Source organism: Coptis chinensis, chromosome 4 (assembly GCF_015680905.1).
Source record: "Coptis chinensis isolate HL-2020 chromosome 4, ASM1568090v1, whole genome shotgun sequence".
Classification (NCBI taxonomy): Eukaryota; Viridiplantae; Streptophyta; class Magnoliopsida; order Ranunculales; family Ranunculaceae; genus Coptis; species Coptis chinensis.
Window position 1 is genome coordinate 82,245,564 of NC_141459.1, and position 21,091 is coordinate 82,266,654.

A 21,091-nucleotide genomic window follows, 5' to 3' on the forward strand; every position below is an offset into this window, starting at 1 on the left:
AAATAATTCATAGGTTTGAATTTTTGGCTATATCGATCCAAAGAGGGCCTAAATTCTCGCTTTAGATATGGCATAGTGATCAAGCAAGTGGACGTGTGATTTCTATATCCGGATTTTACTTCTCCCTTTGTGTCATTTCTCAAATTTTTCACTTCATATAAGGCTTTAGGCTATATTCACACAGGATTTGTAGAATAAAGTACTCTAGCCTAGATTTCAGAAACTTACTACTAACAATCATAGATACTCATGTAATATATTTATAGATAGATGCAAAGATTATTACCTACATATTAACCTAAGTTTCTAACAATTATTCTCGATGCAAAAGCTACGCGGAGACTTCTAGATTGTTAAGAGCATAGAAAAGAAAACAATACCAATATTCCTAAGTGTATAACATAAACTTATTTATTTATATTTTGAAATTTTTAACTTGAAAACAAATGCATATTATACATATCTATATCCTAACAGATGCCTTAATTACACGTGTTTCTATGCCCCCAACAAAAACATGCTTTGTCCTCAAAGCATTTAAATAAAAGAGGGTAGAAAAAATACCATGGAAATGCGTGGAAATTCGAACATCCGCAAAACAAGGTTAGAATATACTAATATAGGAAAAAAACCGACGAACTCTATAAAGAGTTCCACCCATTATGGGGTTAACGAATTAAATTGCTTGGGACATAAGCGCAATTAACTGAAACTAAAAACTTACCTCCACTCCAAATTTACTTTCATCCATCCTCCTCTTCTATAAAGAAGTGAGGTTCCTTCAAGATCCCGCCATGCCATTATAATTTGCCAAGCTTGCCGCCATTTATCATCTACGGATCCTAACCCGTTAAGCACTTAGTCGGATGGGGTGTAAGGTGCAACCCGATGAGGTGTATCCTCCACCCTTGCCAAGTCATCGCGACGGAAAGATCGGATAATACAATTGGTGGGTCTCACAATTTCGACCCCAACCCAATCCGGTGAAACGGCACAAAAAATAGGGAAGAAACATAGTATAATACGGCAAACTAATATAGACATAAGAAGATACTTATGCCTCATGCTATGGGCTCGTGCTAAACTAGACATTAAGGTCTTAGGAAGGTCATATAGCGGCATTCCTCGCCTAAAGCAAGGAAAACATCGCAAGTGACATCATTCACGAAGAAAAATGTGACCCCTAATATGTTTAGCATGATAAAGAATATTACCGATATCACATTAAAGGGACAAGCTACCAAGGGCTACATTATATGTCCCTTTGGTCCTTTACACGGAAAATGTCGGACCCATAAGCCTCATGCAAAAGTCATAAGTGTAGACATGCATATTATCTACCCAATAGCATCATGGGTCTTGTATTTCAGCCGGCATGACAAGTCCAAGAACAAATGCTTGCAAGAACCATAAGCAAATTCCAAACTACGTATGTGATCACCTCGCACAAAACCAAGCACCATAAGTAGTGCTTTGAAACAAATCTTCGAAAGATTGTTCCGTATCAATGTAGGAGATGTCATCTCAAAATTACGCCCGAATAGCTGTGAATGATCCGAAACTACCCGTGAAAAACTGAATTTTTCTCGGTCCACGGAAGTCGAGCGCCGAAAGGCCAACTAGAAGGCGAAGTCGCTCTGCGGTATTTAGAATTCCGGTGTTTGAGCCGAAGTCGCGCTTTGGTATGAGGGCGGCGGTCGCGCTCGGATGAGGGCGGTCGGCCGACAAAAATTCTTCAAAAAAAGTAAAGGCATGCAGGCCGGGCGCTTCGTAAAAGCGGCCAAAACCGGAGTTTAGAGCAAAAAGAAGGTAAAACTTGGAGTGGAAAACGCTTTTTTTTTTTTTTTTTTATATATATATATATTTTATTTTGTTTTTTTTTTTACAAGGAGCCGAGGTGGGGGTAAGAATAGGAAGTTTAGTGATCAAGCATGGAAAAACCAAACACTTTATTCCCCAACAAATTTTTGAAAACAGGGTTTGTAAAAATTTGTTTTAAAACGGGTCTTTTAAAGTCGATTCCCTAGACTTAAAGTGATATATATGTATTTACATGCGGTTTCCCATATATCAATAATCTAAAAAGTTGTGGGTCTTTCCACAAATAATTAACATGGAATGCACCATCAAACGTAATTAAGCACCAAGATTTCCTATGATGTAGCTTAGTGGAATGAGAGTAAAGCCTTATAGATCTAAAACCTAATCGAAAGCATACAGTTTCTTCTTTGTCCTCCAACGAAGGGAATGTCAAGTAAATGAACATGAGAAAATTGATGGTTGTGGAAGATAATGGGATGTGGATAATTTTGAGAAGCGGAAAAATGGAAAAAATGAAAAAGTGTCCGGTGGCTTGTCCTTGGGTGTTACTTCTTCACTAGTTGGTTTTAGATAGTTATGAAGCATAGGAGAAACACCAAGGTCAAGTACAAACTCAATGGTTCTTTGAAAAGGTAGAGGGCTAAGAACATTAGGATGGAAGGTGAATGAGTGACATGAGGATGTGAGGTGGGTGAATGGTGTTCAACTAGTGTTCTTAGGTCTATGTCATCGAGAGGCCTTGAGATATGCAAGACATTCCTCAATAGGTGGGTAAGAAGAATCACACGGATAGAGGGCTTAAAAATTCTTCTTCCGTCATGGTGTCAAGAGATGAATGGATGTCAATAGGAGAGAACTTCAGCGAGGAAAAAGAAGGGTTGCAAAAAGAGTTGAAGGAATTCCTCCTTGATGTTATATACATCTAGGGGGAGTAGAAATTGTGATCCTTGTCTTCTTCCATAAGAGGGGTATCTACTAGTGTGGGGACTAAAGTGTCACCGCACTAATGTGAGGTACAAAACTCTCAATGGACTTCACTTCCCCTTCTATAGGCAAACCTAGTTGTCCCCGTGTTTGTCTAAACATGTTAACTTCTACAGAAAGATTTCCAAAAGTAAAGAGTCATTGAGCCATCCCGACAATTAATTTGGGCATTGGCGGGGTTGCCAAGAAAGGACGCCTCTAAGATGATGGGAATGGAATCATGAGCAACTTCGTGTCAAGAATAACAAAGTCGGGTTTGGATAGTAAAAAAACCTGAACTTTAACGAGAATATTTTCAACTACACCCCGGGATACTTAATAGAACGATCGGGCTAACCGCAAAAGTCATTTTGGTTGGTTGAAGTATTGTTAGACCCGAGTTGTTTATATAAATAAAAAAGGGAGTAAGTTAACACTTTCGCCCCGTGTCTAATAAAGCAAATTGTTATGAAGGTATCACCTAAGGTGCATTGTCTGATGGATCTACTGGTCCTTGTACTTAACAATTCCGTTATGTTAGGATAAAAGAGGGATATTGTTCAGCTTAAGAATGCTTCATGGGGTATGTTGGTTTTCCTCTTCTTGGTGCACAACTCTTTAGAAACTTAAATTGTCCGGGTAGACTTTTTATAGCTTCTAGAAAAGGTAGGTTTATAGTCAAATTTTTAAACACTTCCCTAATCTCATCAAAATTCTCGCCATTTTAAAACACAACTAGTCTTTGGGGATATGGTGCTTTATCGCTATTTTTTTAATGAAGGGATAAAAGTATTATTAGGCTTTGCTTTATCTCTATCCGTTTTCCATCTAGGTATCCATATTGGAACCTCTACAGGTGTAGGGTATTCACTTTCTATTATTGGATCTTGTAATGTTTTCCCTTTTGGTTGTGGTTTAACCGGTAATTTCTACAAATTTGTGGTCTTCTATTATAGTATGTGGTATGGTATCATTTTTAGTTTGTGGGTAATCTTTAGGCATAGTCACTTGGTTATCAACTACTCACCGAACGAAGGGTAGTGATCACCAGAGGTCCCTTTGGTTTATATTACCATTACAATCAATACTTTTTATTTCGGCGGTGTTTGTTGACTTAGGATTAGGCATTGCTTGACTTGGAAACACCGGTTTGGTTATTATTTTGGTTAGAAGACATGTCAATAACCTTTTGGCACAAAGACTGCATCATTTGCATTGTTTGTTTCATCATATTAGAGTTTTGATCATCTTTGATCTTTCATTAAGTTGGAGTTTTGTTGCATAATTTGATTTTGTTTCTCCAACAAGGTCACTACTACTTTGTCCGTAGATGGTTGTATTGGAATTAAAGCTTGTTGGCGCTCATGTCTTGATGTTGATAGTTCCGGGTTATGGGTACAAAAGCTCTATTCGGGTCACCTAAGTTCCCTTTGTTCTTGATGTTGAGTTAACCGGTTGAAGTGTGATGGTTGTGGTGGTGTTTGTGCATAGACAAGAGGACAATAGAAGTCGGAATGCTCAAGACTACAAATGCACATTACAACGAAAGTAGAGTTAATGTTCATGACCGGAGTGGGTTGTTGTTGAACGAGATGGCATCTACCTTTTAGTGAGGGCATCGATAAGAGTTTTAAGCTCGGGATCATGTTTAACCTCAAGAGAAGAAGGAGAGGAGCCGGAGGAATCGTTACCCCCAATTGTTGTTCCTCTTAGATTGATCTTCTAAGAATGTATAAGCCTCTAAGGCTCCTTTACTAAGAAAACTACCCCCACCATGATATCTAGAACCTCCTTATGACGATGTAAAGCCCCCTTGAAGAAGGCACGAACAAAGCGTGTCTTTCGCAAGATTATGATGTGGGCATTCAATGAGAAGATCGCTGAACGATTCCGTGCCTCTGAAAAGGATTCATGAGGATTCCGCGGAAGAAATGAATCTTTTGAAGCATTTCATCCGCTTTAGTGGTGGGTAAAATTGTTCCATGAACAATTGAATAAGTTGAGCCCATGAGTCCACGAGTTTGGCGTTTGGGCAATTAACCAAGACGCCTTTGTCGGTAGGGTGAAAGGAAACACCCTAAGTTTAACTTGATCCGGACTTACGCCAGGATGATGGAATGTAGTGAGAAACTTGGTCTATCCTACGATCTTTGGTAAGGCTTCTCGGGTCTAAACCATGAAAAACCGGTAACAAGTTAAATATATTAGGGGGATTCGAAAATCCCCACTAGGTCTGCAAGAACGATGCACGACTTAGGGCCGTCGCTTAGGGCTTTATAAAAATCGAGAGAGAGTCTCTTGTTCTTTAGCCATTGATGCAAGTGTAGTGTGTGAAATTTCTAGATAGGCATGTTGTATTTATTTCTACGAAAAACAAGCCCGATTATACTAGAATTAAAACTCCTCCGACGAAGAGGCGAGGAGTGGAAGAAGGAGTACACGAATGCCTCCTTGCTACGCGTTTGAATAAGCCTTGTATATCGCGATTTCAGTGTATTTAACAAGTTAGAAACACTGAATAACTTGAAGGAATAAAAATTGGCATTTACCTATGAAAATTGGGTTGTTTACACTGAATTTTCCCTTGAGGGCGCGAGTGCCCTATGTTTGGGCGCGGGTACCCTCTGCTTTGTCAAATTCCAGTGTTTTTTGGGCGCGGTCGCGCTCGGTTTGGGCGCGGTCGCGCTCCAGAGTTTTCAAGTTTTAGGCCTTTTATCGTACTCCAAAAAATCTGAAATTTTTACAGTAATTTTCTAAGACGTCTATCAAGTAGCCTGTAAAATTTCAGATCGATCGGAGTTGTGAAGGTCCCTCTACAGCCCTTCAAAGTTTGCGTAACGGTTTTCGGACACAATACAAACAACCGAATGGTTAACCCATCAAAACAAATCCAAAAATTTCCAAATTTTTACTGGAGACTCCTGAGAGATTCTAGTTGTTCCTGTAAAAAGTTTAGAGGAATTGGAGTTCTACAACCTCTCCTTATTGGATGGTGTTCCAGATATTAAGTGTTTGCAACACTGCAGAAACACACTGGAAACACTCTACTATTTAGGAGGTCAAAACAAATCAAACACTCATCAAATTTTTACTACAAACTCCTGGATTAGGATAGATACTCCTGTAAAAATTATAGAATTTTTAGAACTCCTTAAGTAACCTTACTTGTCTGTTTTTCAAGAACATACGGTTGTGAAAACTGAAATACAGATCTGTAAAGATCGTATTTGTTTTACAAGGTAAACCAACTCTGAAAAATCTGAAAATATTCTAGTAAATCAACAACACATTAAATATTATGTATGAATATTTTCAGAAGTTTCGAAAATTTAGAAATACCTTCACCGCAATGTTTTTCTCTTTGAATCAAGCAGCCCCCTATGCCCTAAAACAAAGGAATGTTCCGAAAATTCAAGAAATAAGAATGAAAAATTAAAAGGGTGGGTGGGTAGAGAATGGGGATTGCCCCTTGGATTCAAGCAATTGAATTCTTGTCTTGAACGAGATTAAGATGGCAGCGGCGCCATTTGATAACCCGTAAAACAGTAAAATTCTAAATATTAATGCTACAAGAACACTAATACGTAATCCTACCGTTCTTACGTTTAAATCAATTCTTCTTACTCTCAAAACATAATCATGCAATACAACGAGTAAGGATTTCGCTCCACTCTTAAACCCTCAAGACTTAAATAGAATTCAATTATTCAAACACAAGGAACAAAGAGTGATGTGTTTGGTGTTTAAACTAAAACTAATTATAAATTTAAGACAACTAAATCTAAAGATTCTAACTTTATGAAATTTAACAAACAATAATTAAAATCTAACATCAATAACTACGAAATGACTAACAACCAAGAAATGAAATTAGATCTAAGCAATAGATAAATGACAAAATCAAATTTGATCAATAATAAACTACTTGATTTATCTAATGAAGCAATAACAATATTTTAATACTTTAAATTAAAACAAGGGAAATGAAAACTAATAAAAATGGAGATTCAAAACTAGTTCTAGATCTAAAAACTAATCTAGATCTATCTTTTTCTAACCCTAAACTCCATTAACATTAGCTTCCTAACCTAACTGCCATTAACAAAGAGTCAAGCTTTTGTTTTTATATTTCTAGATCCAAAAATCGTGCATGGGCTTGGAGCCATGTTTTGGGCCGGAAAATCGGGCCCAAAACCCAATTTCTTTAGTTCAAAATGGGCTCTTCAGCTGCAGTTGGCTTCGACAGATGTTTCGTCCACTTCTGCTCCTCTGATTGGGTCAAGGCTTGGACCATTGGAAAGCTCTTTCCGAGCCGGTCGTTTTGACATAAGGTAGGCCTCAATCCGAGGTCCGAGTCCAAAGATATGGCATTCGAAGTTCTCACGACTTTTGCTCCTTTATCTCGCTAAAGTGGCACATTTCGCACATAATGGACTTTGAAGCCCGAAATGCATAAAACACGTAATCAGTCTTAACTCTTACTTATTACTCACATAATTGGTCTAAAAGTATGACTGCTAAGGGGTTAAAACTACAGTTTTGGGCTCTTATCAAGTATCACTGGCATGCAGCCCAAAATATTTAATATAATATCGACTTTTGTTACCCGCCATCAGCAGTGGTGGTCAAGAGATAAAAAAAAAACCAAATTTTTTTGTACGCCACTGCCACAGGTGTGTAGCTAATTATCTCCCCATTTTACCCTTTTAGAAAAAAAAAACACCCAGAGCACAAAAAAAAAAAAAAAATCGCTTTCACTCTCACTCTAGCTAATTGCCAAGTTGTTCTATTTGTGAAAATTGCATATATCAGGTTATTGCCTGATAACATGAAGATCACAATGTTTTCCTTTGGTATGTGCCGCTGATAGGTATTTGCTGACATGGAAGAACTTGGTGTTCGACCAAACGACGCTATAGTATCAATGGTTGGAGATGTATTCCAGAAGTTGGAGATGCTAGACAAATATGAAAAGTTGAAGCAGAAATATCCTCCCTCCAAATGGGAATATTGGTACTTTAAGGGAAAGCGTGTCAAGGTACTTGCAAAACAAGTAAGCCTACTTGAGGAAGCTAAACATAAAAATGGGTATATTGAAGAGGCCAAGGACAATTTAAGTGAACCTGAGGAGGACGTTAATAATGATGTAGATGCAGTCAATGACAAAGCAAATAATCACGTAAATGAATTTGATGAGGAAGTTAATTAGTGCTTGAAGGAAGCAGACTCCACCACTGACCTACATAATTTGTACTATTGTGTTTTGAGGGTGAGTGTAAGGCTTTCCTGATGTGAATTCTCTCTTATTCTAATGTTTCACATCTGCACTTACGAGTGTCTTGTGTAGTTCAAAAGTGTCAAACACACTGTATACTTACTCGATGTTTGCAATGTGCATTGTTTACAGAATGAGATGCTTGAAGCCTTTAACATATCTAGAGACGTACTAAGTTGGTATAAGCAAGTTATTTCTGGGTATCCCAGCATTCTCTGACTTCTTTCCAAGCACTCGTAGTTCGAAGTTTGGAACAGTTCCACTACACTAGGCAAAATATCCTTAATTTCTTAAGCTGCTTGTATTTCTTAAGTGCAAGCTAGTGTTGTTCATGTTTACTTAGACGCTGCTCTAATTCCACATGCTCGTGCCTATTATGCACATATGCCACGCGTTGCAAGACTCTACGAAATTCAGCAGAATTGGTCGGGAACAATTTATGCTATATTAGGATTTTCAAAGTAATCATGGTTAATAATAGGTTCAGAGTCTCCATAAACGTAAGCATTCAAATAGTTATGTCGTTCTTCTTCAACAATCATGTTATGCAAAATAATGCACGCCGACATAACATCATGGAGCACATCTTTGTCCCACAAGCGAGCTTTGCCTCTAACAATTGCAAAACAAGATTGAAGAACCCCAAATGCTCGTTCAACGTCTTTTCTATAAGATTCTTACATCAGCGTAAAAATTTTATCTCTTCTTGATTTAGGATTCCTTTTCGCCTTCACTAGTATAGACAACTGAGGATATATACCGTCAGCCAAGTAATAACCGACAGTATAGTCCTTACCCATGAGAGAATAGTTTGCCGGAGGGGTTAAACCTAATGTTAGTTTGTGAAAAAGATTAGAACGCTACAAAACATTAACATCTATTAGTACCTGGTAAACCGAAGTAAGCATGCCATCTCCACATGTCGAAAGAAGTAACTGCCTCGAGTACAAGAGTTGTTGATCCATGTCGTCCAGTATACTGTCCTGCCCATTCCATTGGACATGTTTGCCACGTCCAATGCACACAGTCTAGACTGCCAAGCATGCCAGGAAAACCTCTTAACTCAGCAACACGGAGCAATCTGGCAATGTCTTCTTCATTTGGAGATCTCAAATATTGTGCACTAAATCTCTCCACCACATGTTTGCAAAACATGTTAACAAAGGAGAGTGTTGTTGACTGCGCAATACGAAAATACTGATCCATTGAATCAGCTGGGCTTCCGTTTGCTAGCATTTGCAACACACACATTATTTTGCCGCGTGACGACAAACCGGGTTTATTGGCTGCATCATATTTCTTCATCCATAAATCACTATGTTCCTTAAGACCACTCCTAATCCTCGAGAATAGGTGACCGCCATTCATTTAGCTTCGAAATAAAACTTCATCATATGTGGGATTGACACCGAAATAATCGGCCTTTAAGAGAGCATTTCCCGTTGCCCTATTACGGTTCCTATAAGCGCGTCCTGGGACAAACCCAATACGGAGAGTTGGTTGATTAGAGTTTTCAATGATATGAGCTACTATAACAAGATTCATTTGAATTCGCGAGTCATTTCTTTGTCAACACTTCTTGTTCATGCATGAAGTGTCTTTCAATACGTCGTCTTCTCTCGGGAATCGAATCATAATCATTATCACTATCGAAATTCATTTTGCTAGTAAATAAATTATGGAATAAAAATTGAAAATATTAAAAATGTGTGAGATAGCAAATTGGTTTAATTTCTTATGGAGAGTTATGTTATATATGCTTTGGTGGAGGGCGAGAGAGTACACATGCAAACATCGTACTCTAGATAGATTCCATGCATTTCTTACACAATTCTTTATCTTGCACACACCCCAATAAATAGATTCCATGCATGCATGATTCATTTCAATCTTGCCCACAATTCTTTATCTTGCACACACCCCAATAATTCCTCACATAATTCATTACAATCTTGCCCACAACCCAATGACCCTAATCAATAGCGTACAGACCACAAGAAAGTAAAATCCAATAATTCAATCTGACCCTATAAAAAGACTGTCTTTTCCTCTCTCAAAGGCACATTCCCGCAAACATCAGTAATATTTTATTTTTGTATTATCAATAATATTGTATTTATCTCTCTCTCTTTCAGTAACAATGTCAAGCAGGGGATCATCATTTAGCATTGATGAAGACACAATGTTATGCCAAACATGGTTGGATAATTCAATTGATCCAATTACCGGAACAAATCAATCAGGCAACATATTGTGGGATAAAATTAAAGAACAATTTGAAAATCAGAGGATGATACGGGGTTTTACGTATAACTAACTATGAGAAGTGTTACAAGTCGTTGGCAACTTATAAATAAAGCAGGTTACTTTATTTCGCGGATGTTTGAATCAAGTTTGAGGATATGAACGGATCATGAACTAACGAAATGGACATTGTAAGATATATATATATATATATATATATATATATATATATATATATATATATATATATATATATATATATATATATATATATATATATATAGAATATAATTGATTAAACTCAAACTATTTTTTTGTCTTTTACGGATGGAGCAAGCAAAGAAGTTATATGTCACCAGTGTCTTGGATAATAAACCCTTCAAATTTGATCATCGTGGTTTATTTTGAAAGACTACTTAAAAATGGTAGCGCCATTCAATTCCAACTATACCTGGTTTCTCTCAAACTAATTTTCATAACGGGTCTCCAGCTCCATTAAACAAACAAGATGGCATGGGGGGAACACCTGATTCTGAAATGCAAAGACCTGGTTCATCAAAAAGACCGGATTGTGGAAGAGACATATCAAAACAAAAAAAAAAAAGTTGACAGTCAAAACGAAACTTCTCTCAAAGAATTAACACGCCAATCTCAACGGGCGATGGAGACCATTGAGGCAGCAACTGACCGTGGGAAAAAATTCTATGAAAGTGAAGCGTCTAATCCTTCAAGGATTAAACTTGCAGAAAAAAAAGAATTTCGTGACATTGGCATGGGAAAAGGAGATCATGAGCACAAATACATCGACTATGACACCTCAAGGAAAAGAATGGTACAAAAACGCAAGGAAAAGAATGCACGGACTCCTTCAAGAAATTTGCACTTTGAAGAATACGGAGAAAGCGATTGATTAATTTGATTAAGAATTTTAAATGTTTCGTACGTATTTGATGCATGTATTTCCTTTTAATTTGTTGTTTTTTTTTTTCAATAAATGTTTTATTTAAATAATTAATTAAGTTGTTGCAAATCGGAATAAATTTAATCTTAAAATTGAAATTATAACAAAGAAATACAACTAAATCAAAAAAAAATTAAAAGGGTACGTAGGATAGAATGGTAATTGCATAAATTAAGTTATTAAAAAAACAAAAAAATAGGAATCAATTCTAACTGCTATTGTGAGTGGCGGGTGAAAAATAATAATTGAATTCTAACCGCCATTGGGAATGGCGTGTAGGTTATTATTTGAATTAAATCAAATTTCTAACCGCCACTGGCTATGGCGTGTAGAGTTATTTGGATTTTTTTTGGGCCGCCACTGGCTATGGCGTACATAGCATACGCTATAACGTTAAAATTAACTGCATAAATAGAGAAATTTATAAAGATAGTGTTGGCGGTATAACGTTTTAACGTACTATTGGATCACATTTTACGTGAAATTTGGTGTTTTGCAGCACCATTGGACTTAGCCTAAGGCATTAGGAAGGTGAAACAAATTATCTAACATGGTAGCCTAGCCCTGAAGGAAAATTCTCAGTCAAGTCAGCTTTCCATATGCTCAAAGCTGAAGAGTGGAGAGGTTGTGACTCCACTTTTCAGCTTAAAACCATTAAAAGAATTTGGAGAGCAGAGGTGATAGCCAGAGAACAGATCTTCTTGTGGAAGATGTACATGAATATATTACAAACTGGGGAAAGAATCCAAAAGATGATAAGAAAGAAGGAAACTAGCTGTTCTTTCTGCTACCAAAGGTTGGAAACACATGAACATGTTTTCTTTGAATGTGAATGGGCAAGATCTATTTGGTTGGCCTCACCATTGGGTTGAGGACTGAAGTACATGACAAGTGGAATACTAGAAGGTGGTTGGATGAGATTATTAATTGGTGCAACAATACTGACCCTATCATAGCCAGCTGATAAGCACCCAAAGTGTAGTTTAAATCCCTTAAAAGTACTCTACTTAGGCCAATTATATTTATAATAAATAAGAGTTAGTACTGTTTACGTGTTTTTGTGCATTTCAGGACTTGAAGTTGATTAGGTGACTAAATGCACCACTTTTGCATAGAAAACAAGTCAAGATGATTACCAAGAAAGTTCTACATTTAAAGCCCAAGAATCATGGAGAAAAGCCTTTTTGAAGCCCAGTCAAAGCTGGAAAGTCAAAGTCAATCCGGGTAGAAAAAGGACATAAAAGTCAACAAAACTTCAATAGGCCGTATCTTTGGACTCGGGCCTTGTAATTGGACCTACTTTATGTTAAAGCGACCAGCTCGGAATAAGTTTTCCAATGGACCTAGTCTTGCCCTAATCAGAGTTGTAAAAGTGGACGAAAAGGACACTGAAATAAGTTATAATAGAATTGGCCCTTTTAGGCTTGACCTAATGGACTTTGGGCTCACTTTAGAGGCCCAAAGTCTCCCTTTTTGGCCCATGCACGAAAATGTAACCCTAACCCTCTCCTATATAAAGAGGGTTAAGGCTAAACACTTTCACACCTCTTCTAGCTTCTCCTCCTTAGTTAATAATTAGTTTAGTTTGGTTTTAATTAGTTTTACTTTCTTTAGAGTTAGAATAATTTAGTTTGTAGCCTTCATTATTTCTCATCAATCAAAAGCTTTAGTTTAATTTTCAATTCAATTGTCTTTTCAATTATGTCTCTTTATTATTGCTTTAGTATAATGATTCCTATGACACAAAGCTAAACCTCTATTAGAGGAGGTTTATGAAGCCATGTGAGGATGATTCACCATTAGTCTTTATTGTGTTGCATAAAAGAACGTCAAGTTCTTTGTTATGAGTAACTAGAGATAGAGCTCATAACGGAGAACTAGAGTATAGAGCCACTACCAAAGAGATTTGTGGTGGAGTTACACTCTCATGCTAGTGAAACCTCGATCCGAGAGGACTTAATCTTCACTAGGGATCAATACAAGCGATTCGATACTAACTATTAGTCAATCGAATCGCATGGCGGATTAAATCCCTTCTAATATCTTTATTCATCATTTAAATTCACTGTTTTCACCTCATATCTACTGTTTTGACTCTCATTAGTGAAGCATACTTCTAATATAAACTCGCATCCACGTAGTGTACAAGGCAAACATGACTACTCCTCTTTATAACATGATTTTTGAGAGTATTTATCTACTATTTCTCCATCATAATTTACTGTTCACGCATCTCATAATTCTATTGTTCATCAATTTATTTTAAGTCATTCTTATCAATGGCGCCGATTGCCATTTAGTTCGTTTACATTACGCACGTTTATATTACAAAACATTGTTTTCACTATTCACAAAACACACACTAAAACACTGTTCGTAATTTCTTCGAATTTTTCTGCTACTGTTCGAGAGCATACGAGTTGCTCAGCCAACTCCCTGCCCTCCTGTGACCTGACACTAAAAATTTGAAACCCTAGTTTTAACTCACGTGCGGGTGTGCGCCCTCAAATTGCCTTCATTGAGCGCGACTCGCCTTCTACATCTTAAGCGCGCATCGCGCCAATATAACTGAATTCTAAGGGCGCATGCGCCCTAGGTTAATTAGCTTAAATTATTTTTTTAATATTATTTGCAATCTTATCTCACGAGTACAGTATGGTACTCGTATGCTATCAACTACAAAATTTTTTAAAAATTATTTTTCTTCTTTCTAAACGGTGTCTAGAAAACTGAAAAAATTTGGGGTTCTCTAATTAAAGAACGTGCGCGCACGGACAACCTCCCTCAAATTCCTAAGTGACCTGGCCGTTGGTTTGATAAAAAATACAAAATAAATAAATAAATAAAAATTAAATATTAATTAGAAAGCCCACCCACTACCAAAGCCCGTTTCACAGGCCTGACATTTAGGCCCAACACGAAGCCCATAGTAAAAAGCCTTTTCCTAATTCTTAAAATTTTTAAAACTAATAAGGTTAATCTTTTTACAGGACTTCACAATCCACATTGTGTACCAGGACCAGTACTCGTATAATTGTTCAAGTAACATAGACGTGCTTCAAGGCTGTTGAAGACGTTATTTATGAGCGTAGCGAGGACATTCTAGGTAATAGCTCTATACATCCTCGGATCTACTATCAGAGGATTCTATTTCTAGTAATAATCAATCTATTTTTACATGCTCGTTAGGAATTGCATATTAGACTTAACACTTGCATGAGATTAAGATATGATATGCATAAACCTACCATATTAGTTTATCATAGACGCAGAAATAATCGCCTATCTAGAAATTCACCAATCAACATACACACATCACCTACACCCACCAATACTACATTTGTAGCAATGGGTGAAGAAATAGCAGAGAGACTGCTCTCTGATTTTTATAAGAACATACCCAAAAATGAACGTTGATTAAACTTAAGCAAGGTAACATTGGTATTAATTATTTTGAATAATTTCAGAATATATGTCCTCATGCCATTACAAAACCTATTACAGTTTAGCTGTCTATATTAAAACAAATTATTACTGTCACTTATACGCAAGATAAACATATCATATCTTTTTAGCATGTATTTTCTTGACACGTAGCAAACTCTACGAAAATTAATATTCTACTTAACTAATAAATGATATGGGGAAGGTTCATCCCGGTATAAAACATTATGGAGTCTTTCATTATCATGCATAAAAGAAAATTAGTGTCCTGATACACTTAAAACAAAATGTCACTCATGTCATTGATACTACAATAAACTTTATATTACTTTAGTCATGCTCTCAGAAATATTAAATTTAAAACAACCCTTGAATCCTAATTCATACTTGCAACTGGATCAAATATAGCACGGATCAAAAAATAATTTTTCATATCCAGCTATCAAAATCATATAGACTGAAACAAAACAATTAGGAATAAATACTCGAATATGCAAAAATCATGTGAAACTAATTTAACGATATTAATCAATCATATACGCACGGTAATACTTCACCTATATATAATAATATAAAAACGTGTATACGTTAGTATACACATCTCAAAGAATACACGTGTATCATAAGTATACACGCCTCTCAAAAGAATACACGTATATTTTATTATTATATTCAATCTATTTCTAACTAATCACTTCTAACAGATTAATCTCTTATACTTTAAAATACTATTCATCCATTAACGTGTACAAGTGAGGCGAGATAGTTCCTCCAACACCGAGGCAATTAGTTCCTTACTCAGTACGTCACAAAGCCATCAGATAATACAACTCATTCAATATAGATCAAACTATCTCATCATTTCTTGAATAATAACATAACACTCAAATACAAAGTTCACAGACATGTTATTGCACTTAATCCATAATCCATGTGAAAATGAACACAAACAATAAAACAACATTGTAACAGCACACATCATCTTGATCAAATCCATTAATAATTAACATATTACACATATAACCACTCCTCATATGATAAGGAAAAATAAAAGCATTTCATATGCACTCCACAAGAGTAACTAATATAAATATACACCTCACACGTACAAACAAATCAAGAAATATATCGACCTTTTTTATTTCTATATCTCTTTCATTTTCTTTGTAAAAATAAAACAACTAGCGGAAATAGTTTTGAAAATATTACTTCTTAAACACTACCCATAAACCACGATCCGAGAATCACCTAGACTCACCCTAGTCTAAGCTAACCAAATGCTCTGATACCAAATCCACGCCCGAATTTCGGACTGAAAAACATTATTTGTCCCCCTCGACTCTTCGATCTCCGAGGTGTGGCCGACTTCCACTTCCAAAACCCATAAACAGCTTTAAAATATGGATAATTAAAACCAATAAAAATTTCAATTATACATAAGTCCTCTTCATTACAAAAATTCCCAATTAAGATTAGGTTACAAATCTCTTTTCAATAACTCTTTAATTAAAATATACAAGTGAGAATACAAAAACATTGTCTAGACTGAAAAGCTATATCACCTCAAGGGAAAAACAAAACGTATCCGGAGATGTAACGCTAATGCAAACCACAAGCGGCAACCCAACCTTCTTCAACACTAAACCTCGGCTCAAAACTTATCAACTATGTTCATTGAATGAACACACCGATAAACAAACATGCAAATCGGTCAACATTATAAACAATGCCGTGTGAGTAGCCCTAAAATACAAATATACTTATACATATATATACACAATCCACAAGGCAGTTAGTTCCTCCACCGAGGCACCTTAACTTTTAACGACTAATACAACATCCTTAAGTTCAATAATCTAGGCAGGTAGTTCCTCCAATCGGAGGCTTTAACTTCCCACTAACCACACAACAAACTATACACATCATAAATAAGGCATGTAGTTCCTCCATCGAGCCTTTAGGTTCTAACTAAACAAATAACCAACCAAACATATTACCATAATTAGATTATTTCAGGGCTTTCTTTGTGTGTCCCTAAAATCACGTCAGATCTATGTCTTACCTAGTTTCCCCGGCTACTACAATCGCTACTACCTCAACGAACATGTACATCCACATGCCTCCCTTTATATAATGTACCACTCGCATGTAACCACCACTGGCGGGATGCCGCACACCGTAAATCCTCACACGAAAGCAATTATGTAAGTAATGTCACTATTCTAAGCATAAAATATTGGCATCATCGCTCTATTTTGCAAACGGAATAATCAAGCCACTATTCGCTTCACGATTGCCCAACACATGGGTCAATCAACATCTCATATATATACAACATCTTATATATCAACATCTTATATATCAAGCCACTATTAAATTTACGATTGCCCAACACATGGGTCAATCAACATCTCATATATATACAACATCTTATATATCAACATCTTATATATCAAGCCACTATTCGGCTTCGATTGCCCAACACATGGGTCAATCAACATCTCATATATATCTGACATCTTATATATCAACATCTTATATATCAAGCCACTATTAAACGATTGCCCAACACATGGGTCAATCAACATCTCATATATATACAACATCTTATATATCAACATCTTATATATCAAATACGCCCACACAGGGCAGATCACATGAGTTGTGGTAGTCAGGTTCTAGGATTTTCGTTACGTAATTTATTCAGGTGTCATACATTAATGACTCATAATAATTCCACTATATCACGTGCAGGTCAATTGTCTTATTGCACTAAGCCACAATATATAGAAATATCTCAATTATATCTCATAGTTACTTTCATTCTTTCACGTGCCAATATATTATTGCACTACGCCACAATCCCGTGGGCAAATATTCACCAATACTATATTAGCATCTCCCATATAAAATAATGGAGTGTATATACATTTATCCAAGATATTGCATTAATATATATATATCCCAACATATGATATCATGTCATAATGCTTCAACGTATCGCATACATTTTTATTATAACGTATTAGGAATATAATGTCTCCTAACATCTCAATATCGTCACGTGCCAAAATACACAACATCAATGTCAAATCTTTCTTAGATAAAGACAACCAAATATATACTAGCTTCCACAGCATTTTATTACTATATGTGTCCATATAATATACACATAAAACGTAGCACAAATAAACAGTCCACAATCCACAATCAAAGCCTAATATATATATGTTTTACACACCACTCACGTCAAATCTAAATTAGATAATGACCCACCAAGTTATATAATATCGACAATATTTTATTACTATATGTGTCCATATAATCAAATATGTGAAAAACGGGAAAAGTCAACGTTTCAAAGTCAACGGTCAAAGTCAACATGCCATGGTCAAAGGTCAAAGTCAATCGTCAAAGGTCAAAGTCAACCGTCAAAGTCAACGGTCGATAGTCAAAGTCAAACTGTCGTTTCCATGTTCGACAGGTTCAGGGTCATAGCCATGGTTCATGGATAAGGTCAAGGGTGCATGGCTCATGAGCTCATGACCAAGGTCATGGTTCGGACCCAACTGGCCAAGCCCAAACCTTAGAACCCGAAAGTCTAAACATTGGAAAACCCAAATAGATCTATTTTAAGTCCAATGGACTGGCCCCAAACAATATCAGAAACGCCCAAAACTTATACCGAACGCCCAAAATGGTTAAAGTGGATTGACCCAAAACTTTAATATAAACTGGTCCACAAAACAAAGGCTAAAAAGAATTGGTCCAACACAAAACTGATGTGGTCCGGCCCACTTAAAACAAAATAAGATCGGGCCCAAACAAAATAACCAAGGCCCAAAACTAAAACAAAAAGGAACTGGCCCAAGTAGCTAATTGGTTCGGCCCAAGGCCCAATCCGTCAACAGTGCTTCTCCTTCCCCAATTTTCCTCCACCACCACCAAAATCGACCGGCCACCACCTCTCACACAACCACCAATCTAACCAAGCGGTTTTACTCTAAATCCAAAACCAAACAACATTTGTAAACACAAAAACCCCAAATCCTACAATCCAACCCTTACCCAAAACTAGATCTACACGATTTTTACTGCCGCCATTAATGAGTTTTGGGAGCTTCCAACAGCCCCCATTCGACCGCCCTCACTACCCTCAAACACACCCCCCCTCACAACCAAACATCAACCCATTCATCCACAAAACCCAATAACCAATTAAACCCAAAAAAACAGCCCAACACCGGCGCCATTAACGCCTCCCTCAAGGCTTCACTGCCCCGACATCACGCACCACACAACCCAACTTCAAACAATACAACAACCAACCATGACCGGTCCACAAAAAGAGTTTATCATGAGTTCTCCAAATACCATTTATATGCGCGAGCTTCAAGCTTCCAAAGCTTTAACAGTTTAATACAATCGACACCAAGAGTATAACCGAAAATAAATAAAATACAAACAGTTACAAAACCGGTACAGAACCATCGTTTATATACAGGACCATTGTTTTGTGTGTGGGCTCAAGGCTCCATTAATGAGCCCAAATCAACCTTCTCGATTCAATCTCAAACATTCGGAGTTCAACCGATTTTAAACAGTTTTAAGGACGATAGTTTTACCACTGACAGGACGAATATTAATGCCAGAATAGTTAACATATTTCGTGAGATAGAAACTAATCTACTCACCTGTATGAATAGCTTCTACGAATTTCTCCGAGTCCGAGCCGTCGTGCTCCACCCCTCCAGCAAACCAGCTTCTCTCTGCCTCCATTTTTAATATTCTATTATTCTCTGAACCCTATTTTCTAGAAAAATGTGTTTATATACTTGGGTCCGAAACCCAAGCCCAACACCGACTCGGGCCCAAAAACCAGGCCCACGTATCCCGAGTCCAATCCGACGAATTTTGAAAATAAATAATTAAAATAATTAATAATTATAAAAATACGTATAAAAAAATACGGGCGTTACATAACGATTACTCCCGCTCCATTTCTTCTTCTACAGCTAAGGCAGCCAATATGTTTGAGATTAAACAAGATCATGAACTTAAAACATTAATTGAATCCCTCACTCGTAAGGTAAATGCCCTTTTTGTTAAAAGACAAGAAGAGAAACCAACTCCCGTCATGAATATAAACTCTCTTCGTTGTAATTTCTATTATAGTCTTGAGCATTCCGATCATTATTGTCATCTTGCTTATGAACAACCACAATCACAGCCAAAAGATGTCCGTGCTTTTAATTATATACCTAACGCACCTTCAAGACAAAATCCTAATTTTAGTTGGCGTAATAATCACCAACAAATAGCGCCTCCAGGTTTTAATAATCAAAATATTAGGTCCACCAACAACTACAATCAATATCAACCAAGGCAAGGATAGGGGCAAGATAATTATAATAATAATAATAGAAGTTTAGTCTCGATTAATAACAACTATCAAAATCCACCCATTAATAATCAACGTGAGATAGTTTCTGTTACACAACTCGTGGCAACTCAACTATCCCAAGCTAATAGATTCGATGTATACATGCAAGCTCAACAACAGATATTATTAGCCATCCAACAATCCATCCAACAGTTAGCCCATGAAAGACCACAACAAAAAGGCGTGTTTCCAAGTCAACCCGTACCTAATTCAAAATCAACAGACACAGCCTTTGAATTAAATAATAGTTCTAGTAATGAAAATATAATACAAGGAAAATTAAAGGTCATAACTACTCTCCGTTCAGGGAAAGTGGTTGACAACAAAGTAATAATGCCTGAGAATTCCCCACAACATGATAAAGAAAACTTACTAGATACCATAGTTGAAACTAAAGATCCTACTACTGTAGAAGTACCAGTTAAACTTCAACTTAAGGAGAAACTGACAATAGTTAAAGAAAAGGACAATACTCCTATTGACCCTTATGCTAGATATAGAGAAAAATCACCGTTTCCCCAGATACTAGCTATGCTAAAGAAGGACGATAATTTTGACAAGATTAGGAAAGTTTTTAAAAATTTAACTATAAACTTACCTTTCCTCCAAGCCATAAAATGTCTTCCAACACACGCTAAGTTTCTTAAAGATTTGTGCACCACAAAGAGGAAAACAAACATACCTAAAGAAGCCTTTTTAACAGAATAATTTCCCTTTTTAACTAAGCACACCAAAATTGTTAAGTACAATGACCCTGGTCGTCCCACTGTATATTGTACCTTAGGCGATACTTTCATAACAATTGCTCTTCTAGATCAAGGGGCAAGTGTTAACTTACTCCCGTTTTACCTTTAATTTATAAACAACTAGGTATGCACGATCTAAAATCGACTAAAATGACTTTGCAGTTAGCCTATCGTTCGATTAAGTATCATAAGGG

The 21,091-nt window shown here is 36.6% G+C and overlaps 1 protein-coding gene across 1 annotated transcript; it reads right to left on the minus strand.

The window, feature by feature from the left end:
• Nucleotides 1-8,496: 8,496 nt before the first annotated feature.
• On the minus strand, nucleotides 8,497-9,310 carry LOC147505120 (uncharacterized). Its single transcript, XM_086605469.1, has 3 exons — nucleotides 8,947-9,310; nucleotides 8,741-8,888; nucleotides 8,497-8,671 (listed from the first exon to the last, which is right to left on the minus strand). Exons 1-3 carry the CDS (start codon nucleotides 9,308-9,310, stop codon nucleotides 8,497-8,499), a joined length of 687 nt encoding a protein of 228 aa, XP_086461595.1.
• Nucleotides 9,311-21,091: the final 11,781 nt, after the last annotated feature.